General features: G+C 39.2%; 1 protein-coding gene across 1 annotated transcript; it reads left to right on the top strand.

Annotated features, from left to right (window-relative positions):
* The first annotated feature begins 3776 nt into the window (after positions 1-3776).
* LOC147305794 (uncharacterized) lies at positions 3777-14768 on the top strand. Its single transcript, XM_086278935.1, has 7 exons — positions 3777-3837; positions 7105-7155; positions 8402-8800; positions 8929-9363; positions 12136-12249; positions 12394-12434; positions 13929-14768. The coding sequence occupies exons 1-7, from the start codon at positions 3777-3779 to the stop codon at positions 14046-14048; spliced, it is 1221 nt and encodes a 406-aa protein (XP_086135061.1). The 3' UTR covers positions 14049-14768.
* The last annotated feature ends 1974 nt before the right edge of the window (positions 14769-16742 follow it).

A 16742-nucleotide genomic window follows, 5' to 3' on the forward strand; every position in this document is an offset into this window, starting at 1 on the left:
GCAGCAATGTCATCTCCTGCACATTTTATGTAAGCTGTTTTTACAAAGCAAAACAGCCGATTTCAGTTCGCAAAATGTAAATATGCAGATTGGGGCACAATTTAAGCTGTATGTTTATGATGGAACTGCAGTCCTTACAGGCAATAAATAAATAATAGGCGGGATTAGTTGATCTCTAGTGACAGTTTCAGCAGATGCTGAATGGAGTGCTGAAAACAGAACATTAGAAATAAATTGATACTTAATCTTTTACTTTTTCTTCACACATTTGTGGTGTTACATTCTCTAACATGCATCTTATATGATTTGCTCTGGGTAAACTGCACAGAATGTACTGAAGAATGCCAAAGACCACCCAAAAAATTGGACATAACTTTCAACTATGGCTGCAACGACTCATCAATTAAATAACTTCATTTAAAAAAATTCTTGACAAAATGTATTTTCTTCAATGCATTGTGTGATGCGCGGCTCTGTGGTGCACCGATGTGTTAAACTATGTAAATGCAAGTGTTTCACCCACATTTGCTATGAAACACAGACCTGCAATACAAATGTATTTAGGAGCAGCGTATGAATAAACAGTCTGACAACATTAAGCAGACGCAGCCTCAGTTTTAAACATAAAAACCATTGGCAGCAGAAATGATGACGCTGGCACATTTTATTGTGAAGCTGGATTCTGTTTACACACCAGGAAGAGCAAAGAGGCTGAGCTGTTACCAAGATGGTGAGCTCAGTGTAGAGTGAAAGAAAATGTGTTCGTTATCATATCGAGACTAGCTCTCTAGAGAGAGATCAAATTGGTGATTGTTTGATCTCCACTTGGTTGCATGCATGTACTTTGTGTGGCACACTGTGTGGTTTAGGAGGCAGGGTGTGTCTGTTTACCTTTGTGGTTGGGAGCCTGTCTCTGTTATAAAAAAAAATTATTAGATTGTTAAAAGCTTATAAGCTACAGTGAGACTAGTTGCTGGCACCTTGTCTCACGGTCTTGAGGGTTGCACAGTAGCACTGTTGCACGCCTAGGGTCCTACAGCCGGTCGTATCCCCTGGCGTATTGCCCACGGTTTTGCGGGTTTACATAGCCAGCAGGACCTGGCTGTGGCTAGCGCGTTAGCTCAGCAAGCAAAAGCTTCTCTGGCCTGCTAGAGGCCTGCTAGAGGAACCCAGCTTGTTCTCGCAAGTTTCAGTCTCAGGCTTCCCAGTTCATAACATGTAACATCAAGCATTTCATTCACACCATAAGATAAACAATAAGAGCAGTGGTGTGGCGATGCTTCGTGTCTTACCCGTTGAGACATGGGAAACCCAGTGAGTGTGTTTGTGTGTTGTCTTCTGGTTTCTATGTTATGGCTGTCTTTGCCCTGTGTGAGTACGGCAGCCCGAATGTCTCATAAACGTATGACATCCCTCTCTATGCCTCTAGGAGACGGGCATGAAAGATGGTTGACATAGATGGGGTGCCCAGCAACTTACAATTCACATACCTGTGCCCTGGCTACCCCTTGGTACCTGGACCTTGTCCTCAGTGCCATCTTTCAAACAGCTTGAGGACACTGACCTGAAATGTCTGTCCCTGAAATTGCCTTCTTGCTGGGTATAATATCTACCAAAAAGATTAGTGAACTCCATGCTCCGTAGGTCCACAGGCGTTGCTGCAGGTGGTTGCCGGACAGGAAAGGGGTGATCCTCCAGCCCAACCATGCGTTCATGCCAAAGGCTACGAATAACTCCCACTGAGGGCTTGAAGCAGGGATCAGTGCCAGGCTGCCCTGTGCACTGTTCGTGTTCGTGTATGTCAGGCATATCCAGCCAATTAGGAGGACACACTAGCTCTTTGTGAGCTCCCACTTTAGGATCCCGGGCAGACATCTGTCTAAGTAAAATAAGAAATATTGTATTAATTGCATTAATATTCGAAAATGTAAAAAAGCCAAAATCAATGTACATGGTCCAATTAGCCATACAGGTTGGACACTGAATTATTATTATTAATTACTATTAATAATAATAATTCAGTGCTGCTGAAAACATCTGTTTTGTAACATTTAATGTAACATGTTACCAACCCAATTCAGTCATTACATTAGAGTTACAATCATGGCATTATTTGTCTTATACTTTCTGTTAAATTATTGTTTTTTTCCCCCAGTTGTATCCATAAAGGTTGAGTCGAAAGAAAACAAATCAAACAGGCTTTTTGTTATCCTGTGAACTCCTCCTCAGCTGATTTCTGTTCCTGAGGGAGAGGAAGATAGTGGAGCAGTCTACAGCGGAGATATGGTCATTGTAACTATATATCAACTATATATTTTTAGTAAACTACCTGTCACAAACCTCACGGTAACTCACAGTTTTGTGTCACTTTTTGATGCAGCAATAGGGCTGTGCTCTTCATGCAAACTGATCCCAGGTGATTACGATATGATGGCAATCTGTCTGTGTTTATAAATTAGATTGTGATTAACTGCAAACCTGCACCACCAGGATCGGTTGCCTCATCCCAGGTGATTTGTGGACTTGCATTGCAACCATAGTGGTCGCCCAGAGGTTGAGTACGCTGCATGCTCAAAGCTACAACACAGAGCAAACACCATCCCCAATGACACAGCGGCCAGGGATGCAGAAGAACAGCACATCAAGAAGGCCCTAAGTAAATGTGGTTATCCCACCTGGACTTTTGTCAAAGCTGGAAAGACACCTAAAGAAAGCTCCAGCCGATCCAGGAGAGAAGGACAACCGCTGCCCAAGCGAAAACCTGCAGTGATCCCATATGTGTCAGGAGTATCGGAACAGTTGAGACATTTTTTCTAAACACCGGGTCTCTGTGGCTTTTAAACCCCAAAACACACTGCGCCAAAAATTGGTCCACCCCAAGGATAGAGTCCCCCGACCAGTGTTGGGTGCAATGTGTTACTAAGTAACGCGTTACTGTAATTAAATTACTTTTCCACTGAAAAATTAGAGTAACTAATTACTGTTCATTTTTAGGTATTTTAATTACAGTTACTTACAATGTACTTGCGTTACATTGTAAAATAATTAAACTTGCTGAATATCATTATTTAATTTCAACAATTTATCTTCTAAACGTAGAAGTAAACTCTGCCGCTTTAACATCGTTGCAGTGCAGGTGCACGTCATTTTGCGCCAGTTTGCTACATAGTCGTATTCTAAAGCGGAAGATGTCGGACTCGGCTGAAGCGAGTGGCTGTTTTTTGAAATGGACATATACCCGTCTCTTCACTTTTCTGAAACAAGCAGACAAGAATATTACAGTAATATGTAAGCTATGTCTGTTAGATATTTTAGTATTATGGGAGCATGTACTGGGTACCTTTTTTGATGATATTAGACAATGTTAGGGAAAATATTATAAAACACTTCTTCAGTAAAGACTCAGAGAAGAGAAACACAGAACTTGCTAGCAAGGGCAGTCTCTCAGACTCGCGCTGAGCACTGCCCCTGGTCTTTATTTTGTGCTCCATTGAGCGTGTGTATGTGTGGGTGTGTTCAGAGTGTGACCCCATGGGCGACTTCCCTTGGCCTGCTGGTCTGGAAAATCCAACAGTTCATCTATATGTAAAGAAGGCACTTAAACTGGAACAGGCATAGCTGCGTTGATCCTGCCGTGGAACAATAGGACAAGGTGCATTCCTGGAGTGCACACCAAGCTTGCATCCTGCTAAAGATCACACACAATTGATTATATGCCTCTAGGTATACATGGTTAAACATTTCCTAATGCAAATAACTACATGCAGTATTCTACCATGTGCAAACTTATATCACTAAAGGATTCTAACTGTCTAGTGTTTAACGGACCTGTCAAAGGTATGTTGAGATTATAGAAGGCCCCTTTCAGAGCTAGGGGGAACTTCCTTATATGGTTGTAACTTGAAACTTGTTGACACACGAACCCTTCCGCCTACAAAAACCCTGCACAAAAGAATAAATCTTTGAGTTGATTTTGGGAATGCAACCTGAACAGTCTCTGTATCATTTTGTTCTCCTAACTGCTCCCGACGTCGTAACTAAATAAGATTGAAACCTGCAGTCAGCTGAGACTGAAGAAGTCACTTGGATGAGTGACGAAACATTTCTCCCACAAAACGCTACGTCCAGATGAACAGATTCAACTTTTGGAGAGACAAAGGGAAGCAAAAGTAGACACACTGACATAGCACACAACACTGTCAAAGTAAAACAGGAAATACGACACATACGCACAGACACTCAGAGCTTCACACAACAACATAACAGACTCGGTAACAGAGGGAACAAGGGTGACTAGATGTGAAACGTGGGATCAGGAAAAGCTAAAGACAAGATAAACAAACCCAGGAATAACAATAATCAAAGAATTTCTTTTCTTTCTTTTTTCTTTTTTTCTTTTGCCTGTCTCGTAACATGAAATAAGCAGAAAAAGTATCCCTTTTGTTCATGTACATGGACAAAATTTTCCTTTTTCCTTTTTATAAGTCAGCATGTTTTTTTCCTTTTTTTGTGTCTGTAACTTGTCGGGGGGGGGGGTGTTAGGATTGTTGTAAAGGCAGTTTTCAGTTATCTTCACCTTTGGTTCCTCTGTACAACTGATGATAGAGCATTTAGTGTTTTTATCTCTTTGTTGTTACTGTTTAAGTTCAGTCTATTGTGCATTTGTCAACTCAACGCAATCTGAATAAAACCTGAACAGTAAAAGTTAATTTAGTAGAGTAAAAACTAAACATTGTACAATACAAAGATAATGAATAGCTGTTTAAACACCAGCAAACTGGCTAAAAGACATTTCCCAGTGTTTCTATAACTTATTTTGTCAGAGAAAAGGGAAACAAGATTTCCCTCGAAACTTCTCACACCACAAATGCATGGTTCACTTCCTTTTTATACATAATTAGCATATCTTAAACACTTTAAACACACAACTTCTGTTTCCGTCCAGGCTCACTTACTGTTACTGGGTGTATTTACTGTATGTCATCATACAGTAAATACATGTTAAAGCTTCTGCTTTTTTCTTTTATGCATGCTATTAATTTTTGCAAAACCAATAAATTTTCTGTTGCTTTGCACAGCTGGCTGCATTCACCAATCCACACAGCAGGTGAATCCACTTGGCTAAGAGGTGAGTGGTTAAGAGGTGGCCATTTGGGGGCCAGCCTTAGTAGTATGCGGTCTATTTCCTTCAAACAAATCATTTTATGCAAGTTGGGTTTGGCTGCTGAAATCCCATCATTACTGATTATCTGTTGCAGATTTTTCTTTCTCTCCGTTATATTTTATTCTGTCTCTTGTCTGTGTCTATTAACGCTTCACTTTTTCAATGTGTGTACCAGATTACAGTGTGTACTGGAGGAATTCACTGTATTGATGATTTCCTCTCACAGTCTGTACCCTGTTTGATGCTAAAGAAAAAGAAATAATGATTGACTTTTCATCTATTTGTGACTTAACCCTTGTATGGTGTTCGGGTCTGTGAGACCCGTGTTCAGTTTTTTTCAAAAGAAAAATTAAACAATTAATTATTTTTTCACGTGTAAATGTGTTGTGTCTTTCCACTCACTCCACTTGATTATAACTGATTTATTTATAACATTTTATATAAAAGAAAAACGAGAAGCACATTAATTCATAAATGTGATCTAACAAAGGTAAAGGGAAAAAATTAACCATGTTTGCTGTTCATATGTCTTGTAATTGGGATGAAGTAAACATCTGTTGAGTAATTTAACATAAAATTGTTTGATAGTGTTAATTTGGAAAGCCAAAACTCTAGCGGGTCCACCAGACCCATGAACACTGGCTGAGTAACAAAAATACGAACACCACACAAGGGTTAAAAAATATCAAGCAAATCGTCTTTCAACTCTGTGATAGTTTGTGATTATTTAATGTGTATTTCTTTATGGAATTTAACTCCTTGACACTTCTGAAAATGGACCCATACTGTTGGTTCTGTCTCCTGCATCGGAGTATGTAATGAGACTGGGATTTTGTGCAATTCTTGCAAGGTCATAAATTACATATTGTTAATATTACACAAAATCTGTTCCAAACCCTAAACAGTCCCTGACTACTAGGACCTCCAAGCCTGTGGTCAGCTCTTGCATTGGGGGGGTGCAGAACAGAGAGTGACGCATTTGAAGGCAGAACTACATTGCTGAGAGAAGATAGTTTCTGGTTTGCAAGTGAAGACGGTAAAGAGGGAGCATTAAATATGAAAGTCGGTCACACTTTGAGCTGCTTCATCTTCGTCAGTGAGTAAATCTTCCTATTTCTCAGATTTTCTCTGTGTTAGTTGTTTTCTTTTTTTATTTGGAGTTCATTGGTAAATTTTGCTCATTGTTGAACAGTTTCCATCTATCTCCTGTGGTTAAGCATGTTGTTCAGATTCAAAAATACACTTACACTGCAGTTTACTGAAAACACGTTAACTCCTTAATATAAACCTGTGTGGAATTTACACAAGCATCATTTAGCACAACCACGGTTTGCAGCTTATTTTTGTTAGTTTCCTCCCACTTTGCTCCCTAGAAATAATCTTTATAATATATGAAGATGTTTTTCTTCCATACTATTTCAAAAAGTGCAGTTTAACTTGTACAACCACTTAAACTGCACCGTTTCTTCATAACAAACCAGAGAAAAGAGTCTTAAAAGAGACCTCGGCTCAGATATTTATAAGCAGTTAAATGATACCATAATTTTCAAAACTACCCAGAAAGTTGGTTCCTCCTCCTTTTTCTTCCGTTTAGAAAATGTTTACAAAGCAACAATCTTTTTTGCATGCATATTTATCAACACCAAGAGGAATAACATCGCTCAAGTGTTAAACTTAGAACTTGAAGTGCTAGCCAACAGTTTAAAAAATGTCATTTGACAAAGAAACGCACTAAAAGGAAATTAAGATGTCATCCCAGACCAATAAATGAAATCCATTTTCTCTCTTGCCGGATCTTAATTAAATCTTCCTCAGCAGATGGTTTGTGTACATGTCAGGAAGAATCAGCAAGTTCATCTCTTTTGAATTTAACGAACATAAAACATAGTGCTGTATTTTACAGGAATATAGTGAGTGTATAATATTTATCATTTTCACAGGCCTGCATGGAACCATTGGCCTCGCCAACGCAGAAAGTTCCATCCATACAGGTAAGTGAAAACATCACAAGCGAATGCAGATTTGTTATCCCTTGAAGGAGAATGCTCGTGTGTGTCTCTTAAGACTCATTGGATTACCAAATGACAAAGTGTGATTTGTCACTCCGGAGATCACGTTAATGCTCTAGAGTCCTCTGACGCTGTGCATTGTGCTTGGTGATCATGGAAAACCCATTCCATGAAGCTCTGTACACACTGTTCTTGAGCTAATCTGAAGGCCACATGAAGTTTGGCGGTCTGTAGCCAATGACTGAACAGAAAGTTGGCAAGCTCCGGGCACTATGCACCTCAGCATCTGCTGATCCCACTCTGTGATTTTACCTGGCCTTTCACTTTGTGCCTGAGTTGCTGTCGCTCCTGATAGCTTCCCGTTTGTTATACTAACACTAACAGCTGACTGTGGAAAATTTAGTAGTAAAGAAATTTCATGATTGGATTTGTGGCACAGGTGGCATCCTTTCACGATACCATGCTGGAATTCACTGAGCTCCTGAGAGTGACCCTTACTTTCACAAATGTTTATAGCAGCAGTCTGTTTGCCTGGGTGCTTAATTTTATATGTCTGTGGCAATGGAACACCTGAATTCAATGATTTGGATGGGTGAGTGAATACTTTTGGGAATATAGTGTATATTAATGCCTAATGAGGGAAAAGAATAAGCAGGTGGGAACACAAGTGGAATTATCAGGGAACAGGGGACTAAGGAAGAAAAAGTAAATATGGAGCACAAGAGATAGAAGACTACCAAACTAAACAAATACATTGAAAAAAACCCATAACACAGAGACAGGGATCCAATAAAAAGAAAACACTAAGGAGACTAGTGTCAAACAAATACAAGAACAGAACCCAGAAGATATTTTACATAGAAGATACGATAAATAATAAAACTTAAAAGGAATTAAATCTAAAGATAACTAATGAAAAAAAACAAACTAAGAAGCATAGGAGGATATTTAATATAAATGAGTGCTGTCAGCGTTAATCTCGTTAAAATGACGTTAACGCTATAACTGCATTAAGGCAGCAAATCTTCGTTAGGGAGTTAACGGGAATCGCCCTGTGAGAGGGCTGCACGCCATCAATGCGTTGGCGCGATTAGCTCGTTAACATGTTTATGCCGTGCAGCCCCCCGTGCGTATGCTAGAAAAGTGCTTGAAGCACAGAATAAAGTGCTGTATGAATATGGGTGAATTTGGCTTGCAGTAAAAAGCCTTTGTCTTTTTTGTCTTTCAGGGATGGACTGCAGTAATTCCCAGTGTGTTGACCCCTGTCATAACTACACTGTACTGAATGATGACTGGCGTTCAACGAATAACACAGATATTCAGGTCCTACACTGTGATAAAAACATTGACTGGCAAGGCTGGTATCGCCTGTTTCTGGGGGAATCTGGTGCTCATATTCCAGAGAGGTGTCTAGACCCCAACAGGTGTGGAACTCATGCTCCACTGTGGATAACACAACCTCATCCCACACAGTCGGGTGAAATTCTAACTCGCACTGTGTGCAGTTCTTGGGAAGGCAACTGCTGCAAATTTGAGTCACACATCATCCATGTCAAACACTGCTATGGAAACTACTATGTTTACAAACTTGTGAAGCCAGCCACATGCCAGCTTGCATACTGTGCAGGTATTGTTCTGCTTTAAATAAGATTGCACTGTAAAAAAAATTTTCTACCTTGTCCTTAAATTCTGCTGTTTATAACAAAAATGATTTCAACACTAACGCAGTAATATCTTTTTATTTATTGTAAACAGAGGTGAACATAACAGATCCTGCAGTTCCTTTCACCACACCTGCTCCAACACCAAAGGTCTCGTCACCCTATCAGGTCCATATCAATGTTACAACAGCAGTGGATAACAGCACAGCAGTTGAGGGGGAGGTCCGCCTGGTTAATGGAGGTAATGACTCCTGCTCTGGCAGAGTGGAGATCTTCCATGGTGGACAGTGGGGGGCAGTGTGTGATGATGCCTGGAGCCTAGGGGAAGCGCAGGTGGTGTGTAGACAATTGGGCTGTGGCAGGCTCCTCTCCATACCAACAAATGCAGAATTTGAACAGGGCAAAAGACACATCTGGTTGGACAATGTCACATGTTCAGGTAGCGAAACACAGCTCTCTGAGTGCCATCACTCAGGGTTTGGATCCCACAACTGCAGCCACCATGAGGATGCTGGTGTCATCTGTGAAGGTAAATTTGTGCAGCTGGAGGTCTGTTTAGTCGAGAGGTTTGCAATCACTAACAATTATAGAAATATTATATTTTTGAATTTTACGGTATTATAACCACATGATTTTAACATAAAATATTTTGTCTTTTCATCCTGAATTATTAGAAATAAAGTCTATATTTTTAATCTTTTGACTCTTTTGAGATGACGTCCCCAGCAGCTAATAATCACTCTAAAGACGCTCTCTATAATGACTTCAGCCATTTGAGAGGTGCATGAGTCTCTTTTCAGGACAAATTCATTCATATGCATGTGCTTAATCCTAGTAAGACGGAACAAAACAGAATTTGAAAAAGACCATTACTAATCACAAATTTGGTTGTATATTAGGGGGCAGGGATAGCTCAGTAGGTAAAGTGGTCGCCCCATGATCGGAAGGTCGGCGGTTCGAATCCACTTAACGGCTACCCTGAGGTACCCCTGAGCAAGGTACCGTCCCTACACACTGCTCCCCGGGCGCCTGCTTAGTGGGCTGCCCACTGCTTCACTGAGTGAATGGGTCAAATGCAGAGAAAAACAAGTAATTTCCCCATGGGGATCAATAAAGGATCCATTATTATAGTTTCTCTCTTGGTCTTCTCTCAATGAGCTTCATGATGTCGTCACCTGAAATGGGTTTCACTTCACAGGTGTTCCTTGGTGGAATTACTTCCCTTCTTAATGTGTTTGAACCCATCAGTTGTGTTGTGCAGAAGTCAAGTTGGTACAGAGCTGAAGCCCTATTTGACAACTGTTAGAATTCATATTATGGCAAGAACCAATCAGCCAAGTAAAGAGAAACGACAGTCCATCAGTACTGAAGGTTAGTCAGCCTGGAAAATTGCTAAAACTTTAAAAGTGTCCACAAGTGCAGTCTCAAAAACCATCAAGCACTATGACAAAACTGACTCACGTGAGGACCGCCCCAGGAAAGGATGATAGTCATCTGAGTCACCAGCCTCAGAAATCACAAGTTAACAGCATCTCAGTTTAGAGCCCAGATAAATGCCACACAGAGTTCCAGCAGGACAATGACCCCAAACACACTTCCAGACTGTGTAAGGACTATTTAAAGGAGGAGAGTGATGGAGTGCTGCGCCAGATGGCCCGGTCTCCAGTCACCTGACCTAAACCCAATCAAGATGGTTTGGGATGAGATGGACCGCAGAGTGAAGGCAAAAGGACCAACAAGTGCTCAGCATCTCTGGGAACTCCTTCAAGACTCAATGAAGCTCATGGAGAGAATGTCAGAAGTGTGCAAAGCAGTAATCAATGCACAGGGTGGCTATTTTGAAGAATCTAAAATATTAAACATGTCTTGAGTTATTTGACACTTTTTATTTACTACATAATTCCCTATGTGTTCATTCATAGTTTTAATGCCTTCAGTGAGAATCTACAATGTAAATGGTTACGTGAAAAAACACTAAATAAGGTGTGTCCAAACTGTTGACTGGTAGTGTGGCTACTCCTGTTTAATGGTTTACTATCACGTTTCTCTCATTAGCTAACAAAACTGAAATTGTGTTTGCTCAGCAAGTATCATCTATTAGATGTTTCCAACAGGTAAGCTAAGATAAACATTACTGTACAAACATTAACATAAACATTACTGTTGTGGGCAAAAGACCTGCAACTGACAAATAAAGGCTATCTCATCTCATCTCATCTCAAATATTAACATACAATTTACTGTAGAAACATTAAGAAAACCATTACTGCACAGACATTAACATAAACAAGGTATCAATGCAACGCACTCTAAAACTGATCTATTCAGAGTAGATGTCACAGGTGCTGCCGTGCACTGTAGTAGTGCCGTCGTGGAAGGAAAGCTCCACTTTGTACAGTCTGCATTTAACTTTGTTTTCTATGAAACACTTTAACATTTATTTTTTTAAATGTCTTTTTCCAATTTCTTCTGCCCTCCTGGTCGTGCTACGTTCTTCTTCATTAGTATTGAGTACAGTGTTGGCAGACGAGAGGTGATACTGCCCCGTAGCTTCCTGTAATGTATTACAGTTACAAAAACACATTTAGGTGGTTTTAAAATATGACGCATCAACAATAAAATTTAACATCAATGAATTTTTATAGTCAACGTCATTGATTATGTCAACGAATCGTTGGAGCCCTGCCTGTTATGAGTGTAGCCTATTGGCCAAGTATTCATACTGATGTAGATGAGACCTTGCTTTCTTTTCTCATAATACAGTATGTATTGAAAAATCAAGACTATGCAACTTAAAGTACACCCAGAAAATCAATATAAACTGAGAATACTGCTAACAGGACCATTGCATAAACTCCTAACACCTTATAGCAATATGCAAATAGTGTTTACTATAAATACACAAAGAGTATTTAAATTTAAGAGGGTCAGTTTCCTGATATTACAATGAAAATAAGAAATATACCACATTAAAGTCCTTTTTTGTTGCTTAACTGAAATTTCAATGAATTACTATCTTATTATAAGCCGGCAAACCAATATAACAGAAGATGAATGATGCAGCCTGAATATGTAGCTGGGGATCGACTTAGCTGTCACTTCGTGGATTTGGCAGTAGGCAATTTATGGATTTGAGTAATAGTTTTTACCACGACTACTGAAATGTATGTAATTGTTCATTGGGAAGAAGACATTTCACATTTAAAGTATTAATGCTATTATTATTATGCATGTCATATAAACAAAGACTGGTTCACAGTTTAGATTATTTCTTTCTTTCTTTTTTTCCTCTCTCATCCAGGCTCTCACCCAGATTTCCCCCTGCTTTTGGTTGTTATAATTGTGGTCATGGTAGTACTAATGCTGTTCTCTGTTCTGATGTTGATCTACAAAAGGAGGACCAAGACCTCTGTTGGTGAGTAAACTTCTACCACTATCTGCACCTTTAACAGTTATTCAAATTATTTATCTTCAGACCTTTTATCCAACAGGATAGACACCAACTTCACTCACACTTAATTTAATCTAATGATGTAAAATATCAATATCTTTTTTCTAGATTTGGACAGAAGGAGAAACTCAGACCACAACCAGACTGAGGTGACTCGTCTGTATTTGCTTTACTATTACTCTGTAACAAAACAAAGCACAGTGTGAATTTGTAGGTCAGAAAAAGTCAGGCTTTTGCTTTTTATTTAGTAAATACAGATGTTCTCTCACCTAATGGAACAAATGGTTTTCCACAATTAACATTCAAATTCACTTTCCTAATTGGTGATTTATACCAAGAATGTATCAGATGTCTTTGTGTAGTTTGAACATTAACAATCTGTCAGAGGCATATGAATGAATGATAAGAGGCAGGTCAAGTTTGGAGGAACACCCCTCAGCATCTACATGACAAAGGATAACAAAAAAGAATTTTATCTCTCGAGGACAGAGGGTAAGCTCACTACATGAATCATCCATTACTCACAATCCCCTGTAATTACATTATGTCAAGAATGGATGGTTATGTCTCTAAATGCATGGAGTGATCTCTGTGGGAAAAGATGGCATCACATCAGAATTATCTAGCCACAGTGCAAATTATTTGATCCCCTGTTAAATTTGTAGGTTTGTTCACTTCCAAAGAAATGAACAGTCTCTAAAGTCATTTTATGGCAGTTTCAGTTTATTGAAGATCAACCAAAAATCTAGAAAAAAAAAAACCCTACAAATTACATAAAATCACATAAATTAAAAACACTTATCAGGATGAATTTTGCCCCACTCCCAGTTGATCCCAATAGCCTTCAGTTTATTAACAAACTCCTGTGAAGTTTTGGGCTGATACACTATCTTTCTAGTTATTATCCTTACCCCATGAGGATGGTTGCACTGAGAATGATTGATGGTCATTTTATATTGCTTCCATTTCCAACGGTGCACCAATTGCACCAACAGTGGTGAACTTCTCACCAAGCTTCTTGCTGATGGTCTTGTAGCCATTCCAGCTGTGTTCAGGTCTGCCGTGTTATTCCTGACATCCTTTGACAGCTCTTTGGTCTCACCCATGGTGATGGAGAGACTGGAATGAACAAAAGCATTAAAAATCCACAAAAGCTATTATTTAACACAGCCAGATGAACTTCTAATTGCATTCATATTTATGTCCATGACACACAAGCACATACCTCTGCGTGAATCCCCTGTTACTCTGAAGATTACCCACAGTCCTTTGCAATTCCTAGCCAATGTAGGGTGACATTTGAGACAGTAGGTGGTAGCATTGGCCCATTAACGTTAATCTTTTTTGTGCAACCGCAGACACACGATTCCTTAGTATCTCTTAAAAGGGGCCTTACAGCTGTTATAATTTTTTTATAGTTTTTAGTGCTTTTCTACTCTACCGGAGCACTCAAACCATCAGCTTTGGCAAGGGATATGTGTCATGCAGACTGGAGCAGCCAGGGATTGAACCACCAATCCTCCAATTGTTAGACCTGCTCTGTCTCCTGAACTACAGCCACCTGTGTTATTTTCTATTTATATTTTCTTTTTTTTCATTTGAATATTAATTAAATATTTTTTTTTGCTTTCTTTTTTCCCCAGATTGCCCTCTATGAAAATTTTTGTCCAGTCTCCAGATGTGACGATTCAATCTACCAGAGCCTCGATCCCACCAGCAGCGACCAAGACCAAACCTACTGCAGTCTCACGCACTCAAAGTAGACAGTTTCAGAAAAGCATTCAGATCATTTCATATGACACAGAAAATGCTTATTTTTATGTGCGTGCACAAAAAGTCTGAACCACTAATGTTAAGCTTAAGTGTACATGGGAAGGAGAACTGGGAATTCGAATACATGAGGAGTCTTGGGAACAGGCTATAGCGAGGGTACGATCTTCCACCTCCTGTGCTCGTCTTGGACTTATTCAATTTAAGGTCATACACAGGGTGCATTTCTCTAAGTCTAGACTTTCTGAATTGTATCCAGAAGTGGAAAATAAATGTGATAAATGCCACGGTTCTCCTTGTCACCTTAGCCACATGTTTTTTTTTGTGTCCTGAGCTACAAGGTTTTGGACAGGGTATTTTGCTATTATGTCAACTGTTCTTGGGGTAACTCTTCATCCTTGTCCTCTGATTGCTGTATTTGGGATTCCTGTTCGCTCACTTACACTTGATTCCACACAAAAGGATATTATAGCCTTCACATCCCTATTAGCGAGACGTCTAATATTGTTGCATTGGAAGTCTGTTAAGTATCCTACTGTTTCCCGGTGGCTTAAAGATGTCATGTTTTTTTTAAAACTTGAAAAAATTAAATATACGTTGAAAGGTTGCACAGCCAAATTTTTTCACAAGTGTTAACCCTTTATCTCTTATTTTGCTAGTCTAGAGGTATTGCCTGTTTACATCTACTTTTGTTACTGTTATATTCCTCTATGTTTGATGGTTGTGTTGATTTGTGTGGGACTGGGGATGGGGGGGGTTGTGTTTTTTTTTTTCATATATATATATGTATGTTTGTTTACTTAGGAAAATGAAGAAAGGTTGATTGTATTTCGGTAACTGCAAGTACTGTTGTTTTCTTTTTTTCAATAAAAATATTTTCAAAAAAAAAAAAGTCTGAAGCAGAAATCTTGGCTTTTACAGAGGAAGTTGATAATGTGATACCCGTTATCTCCAAATGAGGTTTTAGTTTTCATCGAGCCAGGTAATTCAAAGAAAGCCTGTCTGTGTTCATAGTGTACCCCTCTGGTCAGACAAAGCTAAACAAACACTTAACCTACTAGTATATTTGAAGGATTTTTCTCATTATCAGTTTAAAAGATGTTGGCTAAGTTTTTTAAAGTCAGTGTTCCCCTTTGGACCTTTTAATATGCTCGATGTAGGGAGTTTTTCATGTTCACCTGTAGCTTTGGCAATTCTTGATAACTGAGCCTCAGACAATGAGATTCACTGAGCAATTTACACAGCAGCAGTAAATCAAAGTTTATATATTTAGTGAAAAAAACAAAATATGTTGTTTAAGGTTAAAATCAATTATTTTTGCAACCGCAAATATGATAGTAAAGGTATCATTTTTAGAGAAAAAAACGTTTGACTTTTTAAAGAACGTCAATAACATTCAGTAACTTCAAGCAAAATACCTCCTGGTGATGCAAAATGAGTGGGTCATGAGTTAAACTTCAACTAAAGCAACCACCAATGAGAGTAGAAATTAAAATATTGATGATTGACCTATGACAGTATAGATTAGGCAACCAGAAGCTGTAATTTCCACTAGGGGCTGAATGTTAGCGGCAAAGTGATGCACAATGTGAGTCACTTCCTGTGTGAATGCCCTTTTACTTGTTTTGTAATCACTGCCTACAACAAACTCAAAGTTTGAAGCCACCATGCTTCTGCTGCTGATGCTCTCATGGTAGGAGTCTTCTGTGGTCACTGTTTAAGTACCTTGATAACAAAGCAGTCAAGGTTTTATTGCCACATCCTTTCTGAGTACTTTTTCCTGATGATGTGCGTCAGTTTACCAACTTGTAATGTGACTTCCAGGAGAATAAAGCACCATTCAACAAAGCAAAAGTCATCTCAAACTGGTGTCATTAACACTTTGTTAAGCTTCAATCACCAGAACACTTTAAAGATACAGTGAAACAGAAATTTCCAGCTGACAAAATCTGAAGAACCTCGATTGCAGGATTCATTATTTTCTCTGTGAGAAACATCTTTATTACTCAGAAAAAAGAAAGGATTGAATTTTTCATGCATTTGTGAATCTTATATACATCATGCCGTGCAAGTGCTCCAACCACTGTGTGTCAGTTTGCAATCACATCTGTTTTACTGCTTTATGGCAAAAGTTTTGTATGAGAAAAAAACAATTATATATCTTGTACGCCAATTCAACAGCCTGTCTGCATCAAACTCATTAGCCACATGCAGCGAGAAGCCAGTGCGTACACAAGAGTGTCTGCTTTAAACTTTGGCATAAACATAATTTCATAAACACAGCAACACAGATGAGATGCTTTTTAGGCAGAAAATGAAATTCAATTCAATTCAATTCAATTTTATTTATATAGCGCCAAATCACAACATAAGTCGCCTCAAGGCGCTTCATAGATACAGAGAAAAACCCAACAATCATATGACCCCCTATGAGCAAGCACTTTGGCAACAGTGGGAAGGAAAAACTCCCTTTTAACAGGAAGAAACCTCCGGCAGAACCAGGCTCAGGGAGGGGCGGGGCCATCTGCTGCGACCGGTTGGGGTGAGAGAAGGAAGACAGGATAAAAGACATGCTGTGGAAGAGAGACAGAGGTTAATAACAGATATGATTCAATGCAGAGAGGTCTGTTAATACATAGTGAGCGAGAAAGGTGACTGGAAAGGAAAAACTCAATGCATCATGGGAA

The sequence above is a fragment of the Aulonocara sp. 'chitande type north' Nkhata Bay genome, linkage group LG20 (genome assembly GCF_057382095.1).
Source record: "Aulonocara sp. 'chitande type north' Nkhata Bay isolate Kocher_YH1m ecotype deep benthic linkage group LG20, A_spYH_male_GT1.1, whole genome shotgun sequence".
Classification (NCBI taxonomy): domain Eukaryota; kingdom Metazoa; phylum Chordata; class Actinopteri; order Cichliformes; family Cichlidae; genus Aulonocara; species Aulonocara sp. 'chitande type north' Nkhata Bay.